The sequence below is a fragment of the Cryptotermes secundus genome, unplaced genomic scaffold, assembly GCF_002891405.2.
Source record: "Cryptotermes secundus unplaced genomic scaffold, Csec_1.0 scaffold517, whole genome shotgun sequence".
In the NCBI taxonomy this organism is placed as follows: Eukaryota; Metazoa; Arthropoda; class Insecta; order Blattodea; family Kalotermitidae; genus Cryptotermes; species Cryptotermes secundus.
This window is the reverse complement of record NW_019725008.1, coordinates 339,814-362,868: the sequence shown is the minus strand read 5'-3', so window position 1 is coordinate 362,868 and position 23,055 is coordinate 339,814. Positions and strand designations below refer to the sequence as shown.

General features: G+C 40.3%; 1 protein-coding gene across 1 annotated transcript in view; it reads left to right on the top strand.

Moving 5' to 3' along the window:
- Positions 1 to 23,055, top strand: part of LOC111863196 — a 324,239-nt gene that overhangs the window by 55,756 nt on the left and 245,428 nt on the right. The window contains exon 2 of the mRNA XM_023849281.2: positions 4,183 to 4,239. Within this exon, the coding sequence (XP_023705049.1) occupies positions 4,196 to 4,239 (44 nt within the window). The 5' untranslated portion in view covers positions 4,183 to 4,195. The remainder of the gene's footprint in view (positions 1 to 4,182; positions 4,240 to 23,055) is intronic.

Below are 23,055 nucleotides of genomic sequence, written 5' to 3'. Positions count from 1 at the left end.
TTCACAGATTTATTTGTCATATTTGTATTTTGTTTTAATTATTTTCTGTACCTTATATACTCGTGCTAACTTTGTAATTGGCCACTGTGCTGTTAAGTTATTGCACGTAAATAAACATGAATTGAATTGAATTGTGAGAAACGTATCGGTACGATAGTCAGCTGTCAGGTTAAGTTACTGTTTATGATTTAATCATGGCTTATTTACTTATTATCATACATTTATTAAGCTTGATTAGTTCTCTACATCAGGGAACAGAAGAAGTAATGGAAGGAAAATATACTGGAATTTGTGTCCAAGTCAATAATTACAATTTATCATGATAATTTTGAACTCAATTTAGTGTAAGTGACCAACGGTATGATTTAATTGTACGATATTTTTATTTAGATAAGTTAGGAAATTAGAGGGGAAGTAATGTATGAAAATGTTGACAGCATTACGAAAGAATCAGTCAGGACAATAAAAAGATTAAACACAAATAATGGAAGAGTTTGAGTGCCCTTAGCAAGACCACAACAGTTTATTAGCATTCATCCTCCCTTCTCATTCCCACAACAGGACTTTTGGGATGATAAACATAATTTAAAATTGTCCCTGTGCCTAAACGGAGGCTCGCGGTAGCGTAATTGGTTGCAGAACTATGTTAACAAGCCGGAAGCTCTCGAATTAGATTCTCGATGATGTTATTGGATTTGTGAATGTACTTAGTTCTTCCAGCCACACTGTCGCCCAGGTGTCGACTCAGCCTCTAACAGAAATGAGTGCCAGGAATTTTCCTGGGGGTAAAAATCGGTCGGCATATAAGGCTGACAACCTCACCACCATCTGTGAGCTGATTGTCTAGAGAAAATGTGGGAGCCTCGACGTCTCATAACCCTATGGCCTTCCGCGGTGTGTTACAGGGATAGCTTTACCTTTTTTTTTACCCTCTGCCTGAACATCATACGATGAAGACGTGTGGGGTTTAAGTAACACCCCAGTCATTCTTAATCTCTGTTATAATTTGAAGTGAATCGTCATCTTCACTGTTTGGACGTGAAATACATGTATAAATCTTATATATGAGTATTGTATAACATCCTATATGTAATAACGAACGTTATGATGTGGTAATTAATTTTAATTCTTATATGAGATGTTCCGAGTCTGCATCATCGCAATATGGAACCCGGTTATTCTGACAATTTTTTAGAATTCCCAAGGTCTCTGATGACAAATGATGGAATAGTACCGTAAAATATGCCACGACACCTGCGTTCTATATCAAAACCAATTAATAATTAATCACCCTTGTGGTCGATATTATATAGCATTCGCTGCTGAAAAGGCTCATGAAATGAATTCATCATTTCACAGAGTTAAGAAACGATAAGTTGAGAGATAAAGATGTCCCTGTGATTAATTAGTTAAGCACCATGCCATGAAGACGTATAAGGGAGTCCAGGTATAGCTCCACGATTCTTGACTTCGGCGTTAGATGGAGGTGAATGGTCAGCTTGCCCCCCCCACCCCCCCCAGCGTTTTACCTGTTGAGCAGGCGCAGTGCGCCGAGCAATCGTTACTTGTTTCAAGGCAAGTAAACAACTCTGCCACTAGAGAGCAGTAGCATTCGCGGTTGAAGTTCCAGTAAATTCGTAATTTATGATGCATTCTCCATGTGGCAACTCGGTTGCATCCTCCTATAAATGAACTAGTACGAGCAGTAAGGAATGTAATTCGACAATTGACCTGAGCGTAATTAATACAATGCATTTAGTCTCATAAGAAATAGAATATAAGGTTTTGGCTTTAAATTGACTTTATGGGAAATGCGTTTGCCAGCAAGAACAAGTTTCTAAGATATTTATTACCTCAGCTTTCCGTTGTAACGATTGGTTTCTAAATAAAAATGAAACAGAGAACAAGGAAAGTGGGTGAAGACACCCTTTTAAGTGACGTGGAAAAGGGTTTCGTTTTACGCATGGATCCTGGATGGTTCTAGATATCTACGTGCCCCATGACCTTCCCTCTGTAGATATCAGAACAGTTATCCTAAGGCATAAAGTTCTGAGTAGCATAAAGTAGTCCTCGTAGAATTATATTGTTCATTTTGTTCTGTCATCAAGATCACGTGATTTGGACTGATCACTTAATAAGTAAAAGAGAAGTAAGTGAAAGTATCCCTGTAACAGGCCGTGGAGGCCCATAGGGTTGTGAGATGTTGAGGTTCCCACATTTTCTAGACAATCGGCTCATAGATGGCGGCAAGGGTAACAACCCAACGCCCCGGCCATCCTTTACCCCCAAGAATATTCCAGGTACTCATTTCTGTTAGAGACTGAGTCGACCCCAGGGCCATACTTCGGTTGGAAGGATTAGATCAATTGAAAAAAATCCAATGACCTCATCGGGACTTGAACCCGCGACTTTTGAGCTTGTAGCATAGTGCCTCAACCAACTACGCTACTGCGTGCCCCCTGATTTCTTAATTATAAAGAAGAATCCTGTAACCTGTAATCTATATACTCTTACTGTGAAGTTGTTTTAATATCGCTGTTCTTTTAGTAGGACCCGCGTACCTTGAGTCATGAGGTGGGAACGTTACCCCTAGACTACGGAGGCCGTTATTATTATTATTATTATTATTATTATTATTATTATTATCTAACTCTAGTTAAAATGAAATATATTATTCTTTTTATCTTTATATTTCCTTTTGCATTTGTTATGTACTCGTATTTCAGTGTTTGCCGGTAACAGGCTAATATTGTTGGCAAAGCACTCTAAAATTAAATTTGAGTATTATTGTTACTATTACAGTTTAAAATTTATATTTAAATTAAGACAATATTAACTGAATTAGATTTTTTGTTGTCATTTTCATCTTCATGTTTGTTTATGCTGTTATGTTGTATTCGTACTCACTCTGTAATCGGCCCCTGTCTCTTAAGCTCAGCATATAAATCAATAACATATTATTATTATTATTTATTAATTCGGAGACGATAGCCTTAATGCTGATCGGCATTCTCAACATGGCGAAACACGTATTAGACCTAATACTCAATCGGCCCACCGGACTTTCTCGTCCATGTTGTAGGTGTACTAATAAAAATGAAGTATACGTGCAGATGCCCTAGGGATCGTATAACTTGAAGTTACGTGCGCATATCGGCTTACTATTATTACTGCTAAGAATAAGGAGGAGAAACAAAAGAAAACCAAACCTACTGAATACCATAGTACTCCATGATCACAAACTGCTAAGCCTTACCGTTAAGACAGACTTAGTGGGCTGAAGTTAGTAGTTGAGAGCCTTAGGATTCAACCTAAACACTCTTAAGTATATTGCTAAATTTGAAAAGAAAACCGAAATTAACGGCCGTGGGGATTCGTTGCGCTGACCACGCGACGCACTCTATCCGCTAAAGTTGGCACTAACTTCGCCGAAAAGCGGCGGTCTCTTGGTCGGTATAGTTCGCTTGCTGGCTCAAACCACGGAGTTTAGATTAGTTTTCTTAGTGGCGTCCATGTTAAGGAGGCTCTGTCTGAGAAAGTAATATAATTTCCGCCTTTTATGGAGCCGAAACTTTCATTACTGTGGTCAAAGAAGCCCTTCGCTCTGCTCTATCCTTACCTAGTTCTTCCACTCCACACTCTGCCACACTTTTCCTTTAAGATCCGCCTTAATATTGTTCACCTCTATACCAAAAACATTTGGTGTTACAATTTGTCTTATTTCGAGATGCAAGGATTATCCGAAAGTGATTTGCCTCCGACAGAGCAAGTCACTTAAAACTTAACAAATTTCAAACCACGATCTAATATGACTGGATATCGCCTCCGGTGATTACTCTTAAATTGATCTGCTACTTGAAGTATGAGTTCCTTACGGTGGTGAATATTAATTTTCTGACCGCCAAGTGTAAACACATTTCTTCCTGCATGATTATAGTTGAATTCATCAGCTCCTTGTCAGTGTATCCCTCCATAAATCCCACACATAATAATGAGGACAACAACTTACTCTAATTAATCTTGAAAATTTTTTTTTTCGATAAATCCTTTATTTGTTCAAAAATTTTCAAACGCTATGTCAAGTGACCTTACTCTCACGTGCGAAGGCATAAAAGTATATATTATAATTCTAAAATAATTTCTTTATTATTTTATAAACTAGAATTGTTTGTTTCTTTTCAGGTTGGATCTGAAGATGCCAGAAGGAACTGCAATATCGACATCGGCCCCGAAGTTCAGGTTGGTGGTTGTTACAACAAACTATAAAATATTTATTTATGTAAACGCTGTAAATAAACAGACGTCGGTAATGTAGGGCAGCTTAGTCTATGCGTGCTTCAAATTCATATTCACTTAATTTACTTTTGCACTGAGTCGTCTCATTTTTCCTTCAGTTCTATATAGGCCAACTGCATAACGGGATTGGTCGCTTCTTGTAGAGCGGTCTTTATTTTAAGTACAGTTAGCGTGTTTCACTTTCCATTGACACTATTATTATTGCAGTCCACGTTACTTGGCTGAGTTCGCGGAACATAAACACTGTATGCAGTTTTGATTTATAATGGTGGAAGCATGAAACGTCGCAATGGATCTCGCTTTCATAAAAGAGTAGCCGCCATAATCATTCGTCGTCCGGGTTTTTCTTAAAATAAACTGCACTAAAATAATTAAATTAATTTTTTCTTCCCCATCTTATATTGTTATAAATTATTATATTTGTATCTGACCGCCTCTGTGGTCTAGTGGTCAGAGTTGCTGGTTACAGATTCAGAAGTCCGGGTTCGATTCCCTGCGCTACCAGATTTTCTGAGAAGTAATGGGTCTGGAACGGGGTCCACTCGCCCTCATGAGGATAATCGAGGAGCTATTTGAAGGAAATAGAGGTTCCGGTCTAAAACACCGAATTTAACGGTCATGGGGATTTGTTGCGCTGACCACGCGACACCCTCTCTCCGCTAAATTTGGCACTAACTTCGCCGACAAGCGGCGAGAGATCCTCGTTATATAGCCTCATAGCGCACCTCACGGGAAACACAGTTTTCTGCTGTTAAAGGGCGTGTTTATAGTTCCGTTGCCTAGCAATGGACGTCTTATTTTTCCGCGAGTTTGCTTCTGCGGAAATATGTTTACCGACCCGGTGCCTAGTAATGGGTATACCCGTCACAATATTTTATTATGAGATAGGATATGTAGTGCGAGATTTTACACAAATCTGAATTAAATGGGGATAATAGGTCCAGTTGCATGAAGTATGGAAACGAAGACTAAATGCCACTTCTAGCAAGGTTCATAATATAAATTCTGACATGTTAAGTTGCATTTTCCACCGCGGACAGCAAGCTGTCAAAATATTTACATAGTACTCTCTATAACCGTTAAATTCCTCTATCTAACAGTCTCTGTAACACAAACTAAGAGCCGCGCACATTTGAATGACCATCAGAGAACTGAGGACATGGCCTCGAATCGGTTATGGTGGATATTCGTACTCCCCCCGTTTACACTACAGCCCCAGTGGGCCTAGGCCTACCTCCATGAACTTCTGCGTTCACTTCGGTTTTTCTAGATCTTACACATTCGGTAGGACTCCTTGGGCGGGTGATCAGCTCGTCGCAAGGCCTCTACCTGTACACAAACACAGAAAAACACACACACACAAACTAAACATTCATGCCCTGAGTGGGATTCGAACCCACGATTCCGGTTTCCAAGAGAGCGAAGAAAGTACATGCCTATTCGTACTTTTCCTACGTAAAAATAAATCGCTTAGTACTCGGAGAAACCCCGCCCCAGCGCCACTTTGTCCACCATAAATCCCACTTGACCAGACCCGAGATCGAACCCGGGTCACCGTGGTGGGAAGCCAGCGACTAACCGTATGAGCTATGGCGCGGCCCATATACAGTAGTAACGCGAATATAATGTGACTTCGTGTTTTCCCGAAGAAAAAATTAGAAAGCAAATTTTTTTGGCAATTCTGAATATCATGTTCTGAGGACTGTTAAAAAGAAGAGTAAAAACACAATTATTAGGAGATGATAAACACAAAATATAATGCCTTAAATACAATTTTAGGTATTTCTAAAAACATCGTTAAAATGAGAAATTAGGAGTCTTCATAATCATCCCCTTCATATTTATTCTTAAAGACCGGAAAAAGCAGGTGATCCCTCATTTTTAAGAAACAGTATTTGGAAAATAAAACCCCTTATATTCAGGCTTTTGCGGTAAGCCACAAACTTCGTTTATATATTAATGAATGCCGGTTGACATCTATAAGCTACGTGAAAAGAAAACCGTTAAAGAACGGAAGCATGAAAGAGGTGAAGGAGGGAAGCAGAAGTTGAGAGGGAGCGAAAGAGACAGAAAGAGGGAAAAAAGATAGGCAGGAAGGAAGGGAGACTTTTTTCATGTCGTACTGACAGTTTCCATGTTCATCTTGTAAGCAAGGTGGCCTCGAAAGCACAACAGAGTTAAGCGATCACCTGAACAAATTTTGCAGAATTTCCCCCTTGTTTTTTGTTGAATAAAGTTAACTTCTGCTGATCTTAATTGACAGTAATCTAGGCATTCACGCGTACTTGTAAATATGTTAAAATTGAGATACCAATAACGGTTTTGAATCATCCAGGAAATTCCGTGTTATCAATTGCGAAGAAGTTTCGAGAAAGTATATTTGTTTTAACTAGGGGAGAGGATTTATCGCCTCCTGGCCGTATTTAAGGTTGTCTGGCCCGCTTTTGAGTGAAATTTGACTCATAATTGAATCATAAAGTAATGAGTGAATGCAGCATACGGGTGAGCTGAAACTATTATAAGGGGCACGGGGTAGCGTAGTTGGTTGAGGCACTATGCTACAAGCCGGAAGGTCGCGGGATCGAATCGCGATGAGGTGCATTTTTTTTCAATTTACCTAATCCTTCCAGCCGCACTATGGCCCTGGGGTCGACTCACCTTCTAACAGAAAAGAGTGCCAGGAATGTTCTTGGGGTAAAGGGCGGCCGGCGCGTAAGGCTAACAACCTTACCGCCATCTCTGAGCCAGTTGTATAGAAAATGTAAGAACCTCAACATCGCACATCCATATGAGGCTCCACGTCATGTTACAGGGATATCTTTACTTTACTTACCATTTCTCTTTTAATTAGGGGACAGCTTTATCCCAGTACATCTTACATTCTAGTTCATTGAAAAGAAACTGATAAATGTTGTTCACTGTTTACCTGATCCGATTTGCTTAATGCTCTGAGCACCAATTTACCATCTCCTATGATGGGTCATAAAAGCAAACTCCGTGGCTTGCAGTCCGCAAACGAAGTTTACCGACCGAGCGACCGCCGCTTGTCGGCGAAGTTAGTGCCAACTTTAGCGGATAGAGGGTGTCGCGTGGTCAGCGCAAAGGTTGAAGAAGATAATGAAGACAATGATATTTAATACAGGGATAATGGACATGGGTTAATTATGGACAGCGAACTTGAGTACTACTCTTGCATTAATCAGGCATATTGGAACAAACCACGGGTCTCGAATGGAAACGTTCTGGAATTGTCACCATGACCTGTTACATCTTAAGTCTAAATCATATTTACATCTTAATCAAGCATTCTGGACATATGACTGGTTTCCTAATTGTTTTTATTGTGCTTAAGAACTGTTGTTACGTACTCTTAAGTACGTAAACACTGCTATTGTTCTTAGTCCCATGCGACGCCTGTCTGTGTCTCGTGGCAAGCTGCTGGTGAACTGATACTCACGGGAAGCTAAGAGCCTCAAAGCAGGTTGATGAAACATTGCAACATTACAAGTTCAACGTCTTAGTATGTTTAATATCTAGTACCTCTTGATGTTAGTACGGATTCATGGCCTTGTTAGCTGGCAGTGAAGCTGTAGGTGAAATGCGACGTACTTGAATTGATGTTCCAAGGTTGGGTATAATTAGAAATTAATATTGGTTGCCTGATCACAGTGATCGCGAAGTCTAGATCATGGACTGTCTTCGCTCCCTCGAACACTGGGATCTTGGGTTCGAATTCCACTCAAGGCGTAGTTGTCTGTCTGCGTTTACTCTGTGTTTATGCTCTCCCGTCTAGGTAGCGGCATTGGGACGGGCCGATCCCCCGCCCAAGAGTCCTACCGACTAAGATCAAGAAACGAAAATGAAACAAGCATTTCACGAATACCCTATGCTCCAAAATGAGAGTAAGAGGAAGGGAGAAAGAGAGAGAGAATATTGGATGGTCCACGTAACAAGAATTAATCTTAGAGTGTTAACAGTAACTTACGCCATGAAGAATGGGATTGTATTAGCGAGGCTGATAGTTTGTAGTCGTAACGAAATATCGTCAAGTTGATCAAATTAATGTTCCCGTGTGGAGGGGGGGGGGATAGAATACCTCCACTGTAGCCCTGCGAGTTGTAGAAGGCAACGAAAAGTGAATCCAGTGCCTGGGGGTATACCTGGGCCATCTGTCACTGGGGGACATAAATACAGGAACCTGGTCGTCCAGGTTGGGGATTGGATGCAAAGCCGAAAATCTTGTTCTGTAGAAAGAAACATATTTTACGAAATTCAAAGAAGTAAAACCCTGATGCAGTCTGGCAGAATCTTCTGCAGCGGCCTATAGCTAAAATAGTGCTGTTTTGCCAATGATGGTGTAGCAAACGGTTGAGATAAGGAAGGACAAAATTTGAATTGGAAAACCTGGAGGGAGGAACCGCGTAAGAGGTCTAGGCGTAGGGGAAAATAATGAAATGGATTTGAAAAAATAGAGTGTCGATTGAATTGAACTTTCTTAGCATAGAATCCCCGTGACAAGCGCTTGTAAACAAGGCAATGAACTTCCGGGATCCATATAAGGCAGGAAATTTTTAACTGAGTGGCTATCAGCTTCTGGAGGAGAACTCTACACCGAGAAATGTTGCTTTGAAAAGTGACAAATTTGATGTAATTGTAGAACACGCTTCACGTTACATGTTTTTGGTGCTTTCAGTCTCGTTAAATAACATGTTTTGTTACCGCGGTTCTTTGACTGTTGACAGTTGACTTGACTATTCTTGTACCACTTAGACAAGGAGCGTATCTTTATGTGTTTTTCCTGAAGACGCTTCAGGCTTCCGGCGGTCATGACCATGTGAAAGGACACTGCACCGCTACGGAGTAGCGGACCTGGTTGTAGCATTCAGTCGATTCTTGCAGCTCGGGACGACTAATCATTAAGTGAAACATGATAACCGACAGGGCACGTCACAGTCAATTGTACAATGAATGTGTCGAGCCTCACGTTTCCACGACAGTTTCAATGAAGACCAGTCGGACGAAAGAGAAGTTGAGAGAATACTATTGAAGTAGATCTTAATAAGGATGTATACACTGGATTCAGTTGGCTCAGGACAGGGCTCAGTTACAGGCTCCTAGAAACATTGCAGTGAATATTTTGTTTGGTAAAGGCGGGGGTTCTTCAGTCAGTTGGTAACTGTCATGTTCACAAGGAGATTCCTGTTCTAACTGATATAATGGTACCTTCTCTGACGATCACTCACTGCGGTAGAGTGAAACTCCAACATATCCGAGTTGTCTCTGTGTTACTTGTCCGCCTTCTGCAGCCGAATAAGAATTGTATAAAGCTACATAGTGTAGTCGGTATACCGACTGGCTACGTGCTGGACGACCGAGAAGTCTAAATTCGAGTCAGATTAGGGTCAAGGATTTTCTCTTCTCCACGTCGTCCAGACCGACTCTGCGGTACACCCAACCTCCTATCCAGTGGGTAAAGGGGACTCCTTCCCCGGGGGTAAAGTGGCTGGGGCGTGAAGCTGACCATTCACCTCAAACTAATCCCGAGGTCAAGAAAATGTGGATCTGTACATCCACTCCCAATACGCCTTCATCGTGTAGTTAAGCACAGGGACAACTTTTTACAGGTAAAGTTATTCCTGGGATTAATGAATTAAGAACCACGCCAAGAAGTCGTATGGGGAATGGAGGAATATCTCCACCATTCTTACCTTCGGCGCTAGGTGGATGTGAGTAGTTAGTTTCACGTCCCTGTTGCTTTACCCCCGGCCCAGTATCCATTTTATATAGGAGATTGGTGGAACCCAGAGCCGCTGTGAACGTTATGGAGAAGAGAAAAATGTCTTACCCTTGCCTGCAATCGAACTCCGTCTCCTCCACCGTCCAGCCAGAAACCTAGTCGCTATACCAACTGATATATACCAGGTCGTGAATAGGATAACAGAAAGATGCAAATGTCCAACCGTTTCTGACGAACTGCCGCAAACTTTATCTCGAAAGAATGAATAAGGCCACTAGACGTCTCAGTCATTATAAAAAATGCCCACCAAGATCTTAACAAATTATTTTTAAAATGCCACTTTGCTCTCAAAGTACATATTGAACATCATATAGAGAATACTCTCGGACAGTGTCACCTTCTCTGGTCATGTTGTTGGACGACTATGACCAGTGTTGGTACACGACAAAAATATTTTAGGTCTACGTTGTTTCTTTGCGTGGTAACTGTTTGATTCATAAATGCATAACTTATCATTTTGAAAGCATATATTTAATGTTTAAATAAAGAGACCTTTCACATTACCAAGTGTGATATTGTAATTATAGGAGCACCACGGAAAATACTACGCCTTTTCTCAAATTCAGAGTGTATAAAATAGTCTAGCTTTATTTATAACAAAAAAGTTTACTTCTCTCTACTGTTATGAGCGTAAATAGTAAACGTGTATAACACTGCTCTCACTTTGTAGGCACGCCTATATAATACAATATATAATGGAACCATATTTATAACTCACATGAAGAAAAATAGTAAGACATTGTAATCTGTTATATAAAAGCCTTCATTTTTTTTTAAATTGTATACCCATCGTCCTATGGTTGAAATATTGTCATAAGGTGGTCAGTGTAAATAATACATTTAATATTTTCAGTGGTTTACTTAATATAAAATTTCAGCCTAAAACCCAAGAAAATTTCGAATTTTATTATTAATTAGATAAATATATAAATATATATATATATAAATATATATAAATATTGGGGTGTACAGTATTAACCGTAGATGTCAAATACGGTATACAGTGGTCGTCTAAAAAGCACTAGTCTTAATAAATAAAAATAAAAATTAAATAAATAAAATATAACTATTGGTTTTATTGTGGTTGTACAATGCTACTACATGTTTAGATCTTAATAGATAATAAAGTTGTTGTTTTGAAATACATAAAATAGAGGAAAATTTAATTGCAATTTAATTTTAAGATAATTTTATGAATTGGATCAGTTTTTCACACCAGGATGTTTGGTATACTTTGGTATTAAAACGTTAAAAAATTCCTGAAACTGAGGTTGAATTGACATGTTGTTTCGTATATAATATTGATGTATTTTGGTGAGTATTGTGCCTGGTTTAACAGACGTATTCGTATGTCTAACTGTATTTCAAATATGGAATTTCTTTTTGAAGATGCAGAAAATCGATATGAGAAATACTGTAGTATGAAATATCGATACAAGTTATAATCAAATCGAGGTTGTTATTATTATTATTAGAAATATTTCAAAAAGATGCAAGTATTCTCCATTCTTTAAATTGAAGGCAAATAGGAGTATGTTCATGCTGGGATGATGCACAGACATTCCGATACATTTCTTGTTGAGACTCGTGTCACGTGCCGGTTGGGTTTCCAAAAGCCCCTCCGCCCTTAGACGTGCAGCCAGCACATAGTTTCACCATTCATTGCAATTGGTATGCCTCACACAGCAGCACTTGCTTGCAGTAACCAACCACATCTCGTGTTTCAGAGCAGCGATTTTTTAACATATAAACACTTGCTATACCAGTGAGAGAGCTCTAGCTTGATGAAATGGAACCCATAGTTCCATTACCGAACCCACAAAAGCCCTACATTTCACACTACCTTGAGGTTGTTGCCAGTTTCACTATATGTATTCCTATCTACACACATGGAGGACCGAGATAACTCAATAGCTATAGCGAAGGAATACGGGACGGGGTTCTATTCCCGGTAGGGCAAGGATCTTTCTCCACAGCGCTCAGACTAGCTCTGGCACCCACCCAGCCTACTATCCAAAGGTACAGGGATAATGCTGACGGCGCTTGAAGCTGACTATTCACCAGCATCTAGTGCCGAGGTCAAGAATGGTGGAGCTATACCTCCACTTTCCCACACGACTTCATTGTGTGATGCTTAATTAATTAAGCACGAAAGAACCCGTGAGAAGGAGACTACAATGTGAAAATCTTCACAGCAGTTGTAGGATACAAAATGTCTCATAATAAATATATCGAAGATGTTATAATCCAGATAACCACTGAAAAATAAAATAAAATATTAAAATAGATAACTAGAATGTCTTGAAAGAGTATCTTGAAGAATAAATTTAGAAGGACAGAAGATGTCCGGGATATATGACATATTTTAATCCTTATAAGCGCAACAGGTCAGAATGATTATAAAATAGACAAAACTACGTGGCCTGTAGTCCGCAGGCGAACTATACCGACCGAGCGCCGCTTGTCGGCGTTGTTAATGCCAGGATAATTATAATTATGATTATGAAAAAAAAGGTAAAGCTATCCCTGTAACAGGCCGTGAAGACACAGAGGGTTGTGAGACTTCGAGGCTCACACATCTTCTAGACAATCGGTTCACAGATGGCTGTAAGGTCGTGAGCCTTACGTGCTGGCCGCCCTTTGCACCCCAGGAAGGTTCTTGGTACTCATTTCTGTTAGAGGCTTAGTCGACTCCAGGGTCATAGTGCGGCTGGAAGGATAAGGTAAATTAAAAAAAAAAAGTCCAATGACCTCATCGGGAATCGAACCCGCGTATTTCTAGCTTGTAGCATATTGCCCCCTTATAATCATGATGTATAATAATAGATAGAGTACAAGAACAATTAGAGTAATTACGCAACGTAAAACTACAACAGCAGGTCACGGTAGCCGCGCGGTCTAAGGCATGCACTGTCTTCGCTCGCTCGGAAGCCGGGATCGTGGGTTCGAATCCCACTCAGGGCATGGATGTTTGTGTGCGTTTTTCTGTGTTTGTCTACAGGTAGAGGCCTTGCGACGAGCTGATCACCCGCCCAAGGAGTCCTACCGAATGTGTAAGATCGAGAAAAACCGAAGTGAACGGAGAAGTTCATGGAGGTAGGCCTAGGCCCCCTGTGGCTGTAGTGCCAAGGGGGGGGGGGCGGAACTACAACAAGTCTCACTGCTTGATATCAACCAGATTTTCCTCCAGAGAGTTGCAGCAGAAAAAATATTAGAATGAAAATCAAGAAAACAGCAATAGTCAGTAGAAGTGATGTGTCTCCTAAAGTGGAACTATTAATGAGGAAACAAGTAACAAAGCAAAAGCTAGTACTAGTGAGGAAATTACAGCCGAAATAAAGAGCAGAGTACCTGGTTCCTGACCACAGCAGGCTGCAGCAATGAGAGCATGACGTTGACAAAGCCTTGCTTATTTACTGCTCTGCTTTGTTTGCCGAACAGTAATTAGCTGTTGAAGTAGAAACGTATAAATCACAGCTCATGTTATGCCCTGTTACACTAGCGGCTCGGTGAGGGTAATCCTATGCCATGTCCTAGTATACTATTTGTTTCCTATCAAGTCAGATACCTTGATATAGTCACAAATTAAATATGTGTTCTGTTTACTTACACATATCATTCGAACAATTAAAAAGAAGAGTAGAACGCGTACTCGAGTCGCTCTACTTCTGAACTTGTTCTGTAACCTTGATGTTTATTTATTACATATATAAATAAATATCTTGTCTTACTTTGTTATGCATGTTGTGCTGAACTCTTGTGTGAGAAATGAACGCAGAGACACATTTGACAAAAGCAACTAGGAACAGAGAAATGTACATTTGTAAGATTTGAGGTTTTCACGGCGGTGACTATGAAGAAAGCAGTCTTCTGGGATGTGGCACCGTGTAGATGTGATGTTAACCGACGTTTCGGAGGAACGTATCGCCTCCATCTTCAGGGTAGAAAGAAAAATAAGAAAATCCGCAGAAATATCTTCGCTTGCGGATTTTCTTATTTTTCCTTCTACCCTGAAGATGGACTTGATACGTTCCTCCGAAGCGTTGGTTAACACCACATCTACACGGTGCCACATCCTAGAAGACTGCTTTCTTCAAATGTAAATTTGTTCATGTATTTGTGCTAAGCATTTAACAGAAGCATCATTAATACACGTATATGAAGATTACACAACTTTACGTAGAATCTGAAGGCACATGGCCAGCTATAAGATTATTTTCAAATGCATATTTGGAGCATTATTTCTCATATACGTAGTAAGTATGAGAAAATGTTGTGATCGTGAAAGAAAGGCGATTTCGAGATTTCGACGAATTTACATGATAGGAGCTACGAGAAAGTGGTTTTGGAATACCGTCTATCTGTATGTCTGTGTATGTGTGTGTGTGCGCCTGAGCTGTTGGACGAATTTTATTCACAAGAATTTATCCAACATTAGTCGGTGCCCGGGGAATATCAATATTCTAGCTTCCAAAATAGGGCCCATTAGATGGGCCCCAAGAACTTCTCTAGTGATTTTGTTTAAATTTCAGTAGTTTATGGAAAGTATACCATAAATAGAACCGCATAGGATATATCTTCAGCAGAATAACGGTAAGCGTACTAGGAGCCCAAACAGAAAATGTCGATTTTGTGGATGCCTGCTTTTCTGGTGAAGCTGATTTCATGGTTGTTCGGTATTCGAGTATAGTTGGTTAATAACATAATAACCAAGAATGTTCGGAGGAGCAACAGTCGATGTCCTTTCCAGGGTGACGTACTCAAAATCAATCTATGACAAGAACCTGCAACTTTTTTGCATCAGAGTTTCTTTTGTATTCCTCTCATACATTTACGTCCAATTAAAGTAATTAAGTGATATTGTTGAGAGTGACGGCTTCGTAAATTCGACGACAAATTATTACACTTTACAATTTTTAATTTTCTTCACTTTGTGTCGCAATGTTCTGCCAGAAACAACCACTCATAACCTACTAACCTCGAGTCTTAAGCGTAGATGGGAAGATAATACTAACATTTAACGTCAAGACATAGGGCTTGGTGTTGTGGACTGGATTCATCTGGCTTAAGACAGCTCGCAATGACTAGTCCTCACGAACACGATAATTCACTGTTGAATTCCAGAAGAGGATGAGAAATTTCTTGACAAGTTTACCAAATATCGTTTTGTAAGAACGCACTGTACATCATGGTTACTTTAATTTATAGGTCGCGCCAGTTAAAGAGATCCACCATCTGTAAGCATGAGACCTAGATTTGCCGGTAGAGCTCCCAGATAAAATCGTCAGTAAGTTGATAGCTGGTTCTCAAATAGCAGGTTAGTTACTGACTACAGGGGTAGGTACTGAGTGACCGCTGACCTCCATATGGAGTAACTTTCACCAGTTAAATTCTTTATTAACGCTAGGTCGGAAGAAAGGTCAAACCTCATAGCACGAGGGCTGCTGAACCCGAAGTTGTCCATGTTGGGCTTCGGCGACCTACAATGTCAGCAGCTGTAATAAGAAGCCTACAACTCGAAGAGTGGAAGTTTCCAGCAACTTTCTTCACGTAACAGCATCTCATTGATGACCTAATCGTTTCATTAATGCAGTAATGAAAGAGAGATTATAGGTTCATCCGTTTAAAAATTTGTTCACCTTGGCATTAAAGATCCAGAGACAATATGGAAGTTAATTAGGGGATAAAGCAGTTCAAGATAATCGTGCAACAGGCCGTAGAGGCCCATAGGGCTATGAGATTTTGAGGCTCCCACATTTTCTTTATAGACAGTCGACACACAGATGGTGGTGAGGTTGTCAGCCTTATGCGCCGGCCATCCTTTACCTACAAGGAAACTTCCTGGTACTCATTTCTGTTAGAGGCTGAGTCGACCACAGGACCATAGTGCGACTGGAAGGATTAGGTAAATTGAAAAAATCCACCTCATCGCGACTCGAACCCGTGACCTTCCGGCTTGTAGCATAGTGGCCCAACCAACTACGCTACCGCGTGCCCCTCATAGCGACTCGAAAAATGTCAATTTTCACTGGAAACGGCACAGTTCAGTACCATGTCCACAAAAGCTCGTTTGAGCCGGAGGACATGTGTAACACTTTGTAACGTTCTTGTTCTTTGCGCTGAGAAGTTGCTAGTTGCAGCCCAAGGCCATACATTGTTAACATTAATATTCCTTATTAATTTAAATATCTGGTAATAGGACATGCACCGAGAATTTCTCAATCTTGGTGCAAAGTGACGCTTAGGTATAGTGCAATTTATTTAGTCACTGCTGTTTGCCGCTAAGACACAGTTCCATGAGGGTGGGAGTGTTCACACACGTAGGCCGCATGCTCTTGAAAGAAAGCAGTGTTAAACTGTTTGGACAAAGAACGTAATGAGAGTTTCAGTTTTATTCTTTGTGGGACTTTTAAGATGCTTTCAGAACCTACAATACAGACTTACATCGTCGAATTAAAGCATGATTAATGAATAATGAATCGGCAAGCATTTGGGAGGAAGCGGTCATGACCTAATCAAGGTACTGATCTTCCTAGAAGGGCTGTGGAATGCCACTAAATCAGTCAGGATAACTGGTGGCCTGGCCGATATTCAAACCGAGTAATTTCCTAATGCAAGTCATGTGAGCGTTGCCACTAGACCAGTGTTAATGTTTCAGGGAAATACACAGCAGAGACCGTAGAGTGTTCTGAATTTGAGGGTGATAGCACAAGGACAGATGTACGTATGTAAGTGGACAAAATATTTAGGAGGCACAGACTAAATAAAGCTTAAAAGCATAGCTATGCATGTATGCTTTGCTTTCTCTTCAGCATTCGCCATTTTAAATTCCTTGTACAGTCGTCGCACCACTGCACTAACACCGAGCTTGTTGTGACGTACCTCTTCGGTATGTCCACTTACAAAAGCAGACCGTGTGTTTGTGCGTGTATGTGTAAATATGTTTTTATTTGTTATTTAGTTATAGGATATTAGGNCATAAAAATTAAATTAGTACTTGCTTCAAAAACATTCACTTAAATTCTATGAGATAGGAACATGAAACTTTCACTAAAATGATCTAAAAAGGTGGTTTTATAACCTTACCTTATAATATTACCTGTATCTACACTGTGCTGTGTCTGTAATCGGCCTTGTGGCTGTTGACTCGGCATGTACATAAAGAAAAACTGAATTTAATTATTATATTAGCTTTCTTAGCTGATTTACAAAAACGGCTGGAGACTGATCTTACACTCAGTGTTCGATTTCTGCCAGAGATACGGAATTATTTCTTTGCCAACGGAATCTCCTGTGTAGTGTGCGTAGTAGGATTGTTGCGAGAGGAAAATCTATCAGGGCGTGCAGTCCTTCAGGTATCTTTGTCTAGTGCTCTGGTTAAAAATGCATGGGGCATGTATCCGCTTCGTTGTTTGTCTTGATGGCGTGGTACTTAAGCACGGGTTTGAATTAGTGAGACTTACATCTTATTATTAGCAAAATCTATATATATTTATAAATCCACAGTTTGAAAATAAAACGTGAGTTCGTGGGAAAATTGGACTTATATGAGAGGATAACATTATAATTGTTGTGGGAATGTTAACTGGATCTAGATGATTCATGATTTCTTGTGAACAAGGAAATGAACCTTCTGGTCCCAAAAATGTGGGGAACTTCTTGACAGTTGAGATGCTGATACCTTCCCTAGAAGAGCCTAGGCCTACTCTGCGGATTTCGTTGATAGGTAGTTAATGGGATGTGGCATTCTCACAGCGATAGGTCCTGCGGTCTTAACGGTCTTCTGGGATGTGGAACCATGCAGTAAAATAGGTAGGTACCAAAGTTTCGAGAAAAGTGTTGCCTCCATTTTCAGTACCCGAAGGGCGACATATCGACCATGAAAATGAAGACAGAATTTTCCAGTGAGACGTTATCGCTTATCTATCAAACTACACGGCGTCACATTTCAGAATATCAAAAATTCAGGCGATTAATATTTACGTTTGTGCATATTTGTCCATTATATACTTTTTTTTAATGCTAGTGGGGTGGAACTAAGTCCCTTGTACTGCGGCCACTTCTGATCTATTGTAGCAGCCCCAGATGATAGGTGAGGGTGATTGTAGAGCGAAAATTGGCAGGAGAAACCGAAGTACTCAGAGAAAACTTGCCCCAGTGCCACTTAGTCCACCACAAATCCCATTTGACCAGACCCTGAATCGAACCCGGGCCGCCGCGGTGGGAATCCAGCAACTAACCGCTTGAGCTATGCCGCGGCCCCATCGTATACTCACTTACTTGCTCATGGTGCTGAGCCCTTCTTGAGGAGCCGCCAATTGTGCAGCTACTCAAGAATTTCCCAGCATTTTATGGAACCCGAAGGTTCATTACCGTGTTCACAAGAGCCCTCCACTGGTCCTTATCCTGACCCAGATGAAGCCAATCCTTCCCATCCCATCTTATCTCTCTAAGATTCATTTTAATATTGTCCACCCACCTACTTCTTGGTCTTCCTGGTGGTCTCTTTCCTTCTGGCTTTCCCACCAATATCCTGTATGCATTCTTCTTCTCCAAATTCGTGTTACATGCCCTACCCATCTTATCCTCCTTGACTTTTATCATTCTAGTTATACTTGGAGAAGAGTACAAGTTATGAAGCTCTTCCTAAATCACATAATTAGGGGAAATGCCATAAATATTTCCTTATATATATTGGTAGTGTCAACATTACATTAAATGAAATTACTAACAGTTGGTAAGTCTGGAATATAGAAGACGTCTGGTGCATTCCGCAATTTTTGGCCAGGCAGTCGAGAATTGGTTCCCAATTTATTTTAGTAGAAACAATAGAAATTCCAATATAGGCACAGCCTGTATTGAATACAACATTCTCACCACACATCCCCTTTTTACTGCTTCCAAGAAAATGGAATCAGATTTAATTTCCTTCTCTTGAATTTACAGGCAGCTTATTGGATCTAAATATAAATCTTGCTGTCTTGGAGGTAAGATATATTGCGGGAAGGGGAAATTATCATAAGGTGTAAAAGTGTCCCGGGTTCGACTCCAGCTTGCAGCAGATGTATATTGAGAGTGAGCGAGTGAAGTAGTCGCCAGGTGGTCGACCTAGAAATCACTGCTGCCTCTGAGTTAACGGCCTTGGCGCGAGAAGTAGGTCAACAAACAAGGTCAGCAGCAGGATGAAGAAGTGAAGCGAGCGATCTTCTCAAACTGCCTAATCACACACTGTTCACAAGCCACAGTAAAATTAATATTTGAACACATAATCTAACATAAATTTTGTTTCAGCAAAGAAGTTTTAATTGACACGAAAAATGTGGTATATTATAAAGTAATGCAAATACGAAATGGTGCAGTTGTTTATAAATATATCATTTTATAACCCTTAGGGTGTAACTTGTTGACACAGTTCAGTGTACGCTATATGAATAGCGATTAAGTGTGGTAGAAGTTATACAGTTTATGAAACGACAGCACTTTAATAGCAATTTCCCACATTTCACCTCTCTGAAAATGGTTAATATTCAGCTACACGTATCTGTCAAATTTTATATGTGTCGCTCGGAACGCTCGACATAGATAAACATGACACACACAAACACAGGAAAGCAACGAACATTAACGTTAATGTTTACGCCGCTATTTTACAAAGCTGTATAAACTGTTGATGTTATGTACCATCGAATATTGTTTGGAAAGGGGAGGTTATGAGTGAATAATTAAACGATATCTGGATAGAAGGACCGTCTCTGTGGTCTAGTGGTCAGAGTTCCTGGCTACAGATACAGAGGTCCCCGATTCGGTTCCCGAGCTGCCAGATTTTCTGAGAAATAGTGGGTCTGGAACGGGGCCCACTTACCCTCGTGAGGATAACTGAGGAACTATTTCAAGGAAATAGCGGCTCCGGTCTAGAAAACCGAAATTAACGTCCGTGGGGATTCGTTGCGCTGACCACGCGACACCTTCTATTCGCTTAAATTGACACTAACTTCGCCGACAAGCGGCGGTCGCTCGATCGGTATAGTTCGCTTGTGGACTAAAGCCACGGAGTTTGTTTTGTTTTATCTGGATAGAAGTGTAGCCTGTTTTGAAGGCACTGTATTGAATTTCGCCTTGAGAGGTTGAAAGAAATCACATACAAGCTCAGTCAGGAGAATTTGTCTCTGGTCGGAGGTCGATGCCTGATCTCCAGAATGCGAATAAGAAATGTTACCATAGTTCTAACCTGCTGTGCAAATATTTTTTCCAAGTAGCTGATTCCATGTTAGGAATGTTAAGTACATGAATATAGTATTAACAGTTTAAAACGTACTATTCTTTCGTTATGTGCTTTAGCAAGTATTTATGAATTGGGGCAGGAGATGGCAGCAATAAATGACATTGGAAGGTATGCTTCAGTCCACATCGCAGTGCCAATATTTGCAGAAGAAATTTCATAGCTTGCGTCTAGTTAGGTGTCTCGCTTAATGCATGTTCTTATCGTGCCAGATTTCGTATATCAGAATACAGGCAGCTGTCTGCACAGGACTTCGCACTTTAATGAGTGATTGTCTACAAAATGTGGGAGCCTTGACGTCTCGCAATCCTATGGACCTCCACGGCCTGTTACACGGTTAGTGTTACTTTTTGTATGCGACGTTTTCTACTCTAGGGACAAAACTATTACACGCGACAAACATTATTTTCTCAGTAGCTATTATGATTCGTATACAATTATGATAATGATAACAAGAACAATTTCCCGTTAAATTGTCGATGAGTTTTATGCTCGTACAAACTATTATTACAAAATTATCTGTCACGGTAATGCAATAATAAAAATATTTATTGTAACAACGCCAGTAATTAAATCCGATTTGTAGTTAAAATTATCACATTAAAGATTAGCTAAACTATATGGTCTTCAAGCGAGTTTTTTCTTCTTGGGATAAATTCTAGTTCCTACTGAAATAACGGAAATTGCGCCTTTCTATACCTCACATCTGTACGAAATTCTTCTTTCTTTCTGAAACTACGTCAAACTAAAATTAATCCTCTATATAAATCTTTATTAATGCAAACAGCAATAACAGATCTAATTATATTCAAGTCCTGAAATCAAAAAGATGTGACATGACACATCTTTTCTGTTTTCACAGCCATGCTACCCCATGATGACAGATCTTGCAAATACCGAATGGAAAGTATTGTAACGGATTTGATCAAAGCGTTGGCAGGCAACAGCTCTGTAATCGCAGCCCAGTACGCAACAGTAGCGGAAACTTTGTTTTATGTTGATCCGACCGACGAGCCAATGGGTTGACTGGATAGCGTTCACGTGATATGTGTTTACTGTAGTTCATGTCCGTTCCGCAGCAGTGTAAGTAAGAGTGACAGAATTCGTTCAAGGCAGTTACGAGTCAGTCGTAATCTGGAAGAGTGAGTCCAAAAGGATTTTTTTTCTAGGTCCCAGAGTGACTGAAGACGAAATAGCAAGAAGACTTCATAGTGATTTGAAGTGATAGTTTCCGTGTTGAGATCCGTTGCTAGGAGACAATAGTGGAAACTGAGTATCCTAGTGCGTGTGCAACGGTGAAGTATGTATAAAGTGTGTTAAATCAACGATAGCTCTCTACTAATTACAATTAAGAGAGAGTGTAACCAAAGTGCTAATAAATCCAATCATCCGAACTAGAACCCATTATTCTCGTCACACCTAACCCCCTACACATGACAGTATTATGCAATTCACAACGTATGACCTCCTGTTAGAAGAAACCGGATAAGCCAGGACAGACAGAAATATTGAAATAGGAATTTTACACTACGGTATATGGACTGAGAGACACAAAGAAAGACTAAATTTCCAGAACTTAGCTTCTGAGTAATGTGTATAAAAGTCATGTAATGAAATACTGGAGCTACAAAATTTAGGACTTAAAGAGTTTAAATTGTAATGTTTAATTAAACTGCGAAAAAGGAGAGGTAAATGGATTTAAGCCAGTCACGGTAGCCGAGCGATCTAAGGCGTGCATTGTCTTCGCTCGCTCGGAAACCGGGATCGTGGGTTCGAATCCCACTCAGGGCATGGATGTTTGTGTGCGTTTTTCTGTGTTTGTGTACAGGTAGAGGCCTTGCGACGAGCTGATCACCCGCCCAAGGAGTCCTACCGTATGTGTAAGATCTAGAAAAACCGAAGTGAACGGAGAAGTTCATGGAGGTAAGCCTAGGCCCACTGGGGCTGTAGTGCCAAGGAAAAATGGATTTAAACCGCACTGGTCTCAATTCTCTTTAAACCTGAATTTGTGTATTAACCTCTATGTCACATGTACTATCAGAGACTTAACTTCCGTATTATCATAACCAGTAGAACTTTCGTGTTTTTAATCTAATACACTTGTTGACTTCCTGGATTTTATCTATCGCCCTCTGTTTATTTAAAACAGGAGAATGGTTAACTTCCAAACAGCTAATCATTTCTTAACAAAATCAGTCACGAACTCTTAAATCTCATGTTAATGTAGCAGCCGCAAGGATGAGGTAATAAGAGCCGGGATAGCTCAGTCGGTTTAGCGACAGACTACTCTCTGGACGGACGGGGTTCGATTCCTAAGGGGGGCAAGAGATTTTTCTCTTTTCAGCTATGCTGAGACGGATTCTGGAACCCACCCAGTCTCCTATCCACCGGGTACCGGAGGCGCTTTCGGCAAAGTGGCCAGAGTGTGATGCTGACCACTCACCTCCCTCTAGTGCCGAGGTCAAGAATGATGGAATTATACTTCCACTCTCCCATACGTCTTTATGGCGTGGTGCTTAATTAATTAAGCACCGGAGCAGCTTTACCTCAGGCCTGAGATGAACGCAAGGGCAGTTTTTACGTTCAACTTTTTTTTTCACTTTTACCAGCTTTCGGTTGCACATGTCAGAAATAAATATATTTATTTGTGAGGAGAAATATTAAAATAGTATATGAAAATGTT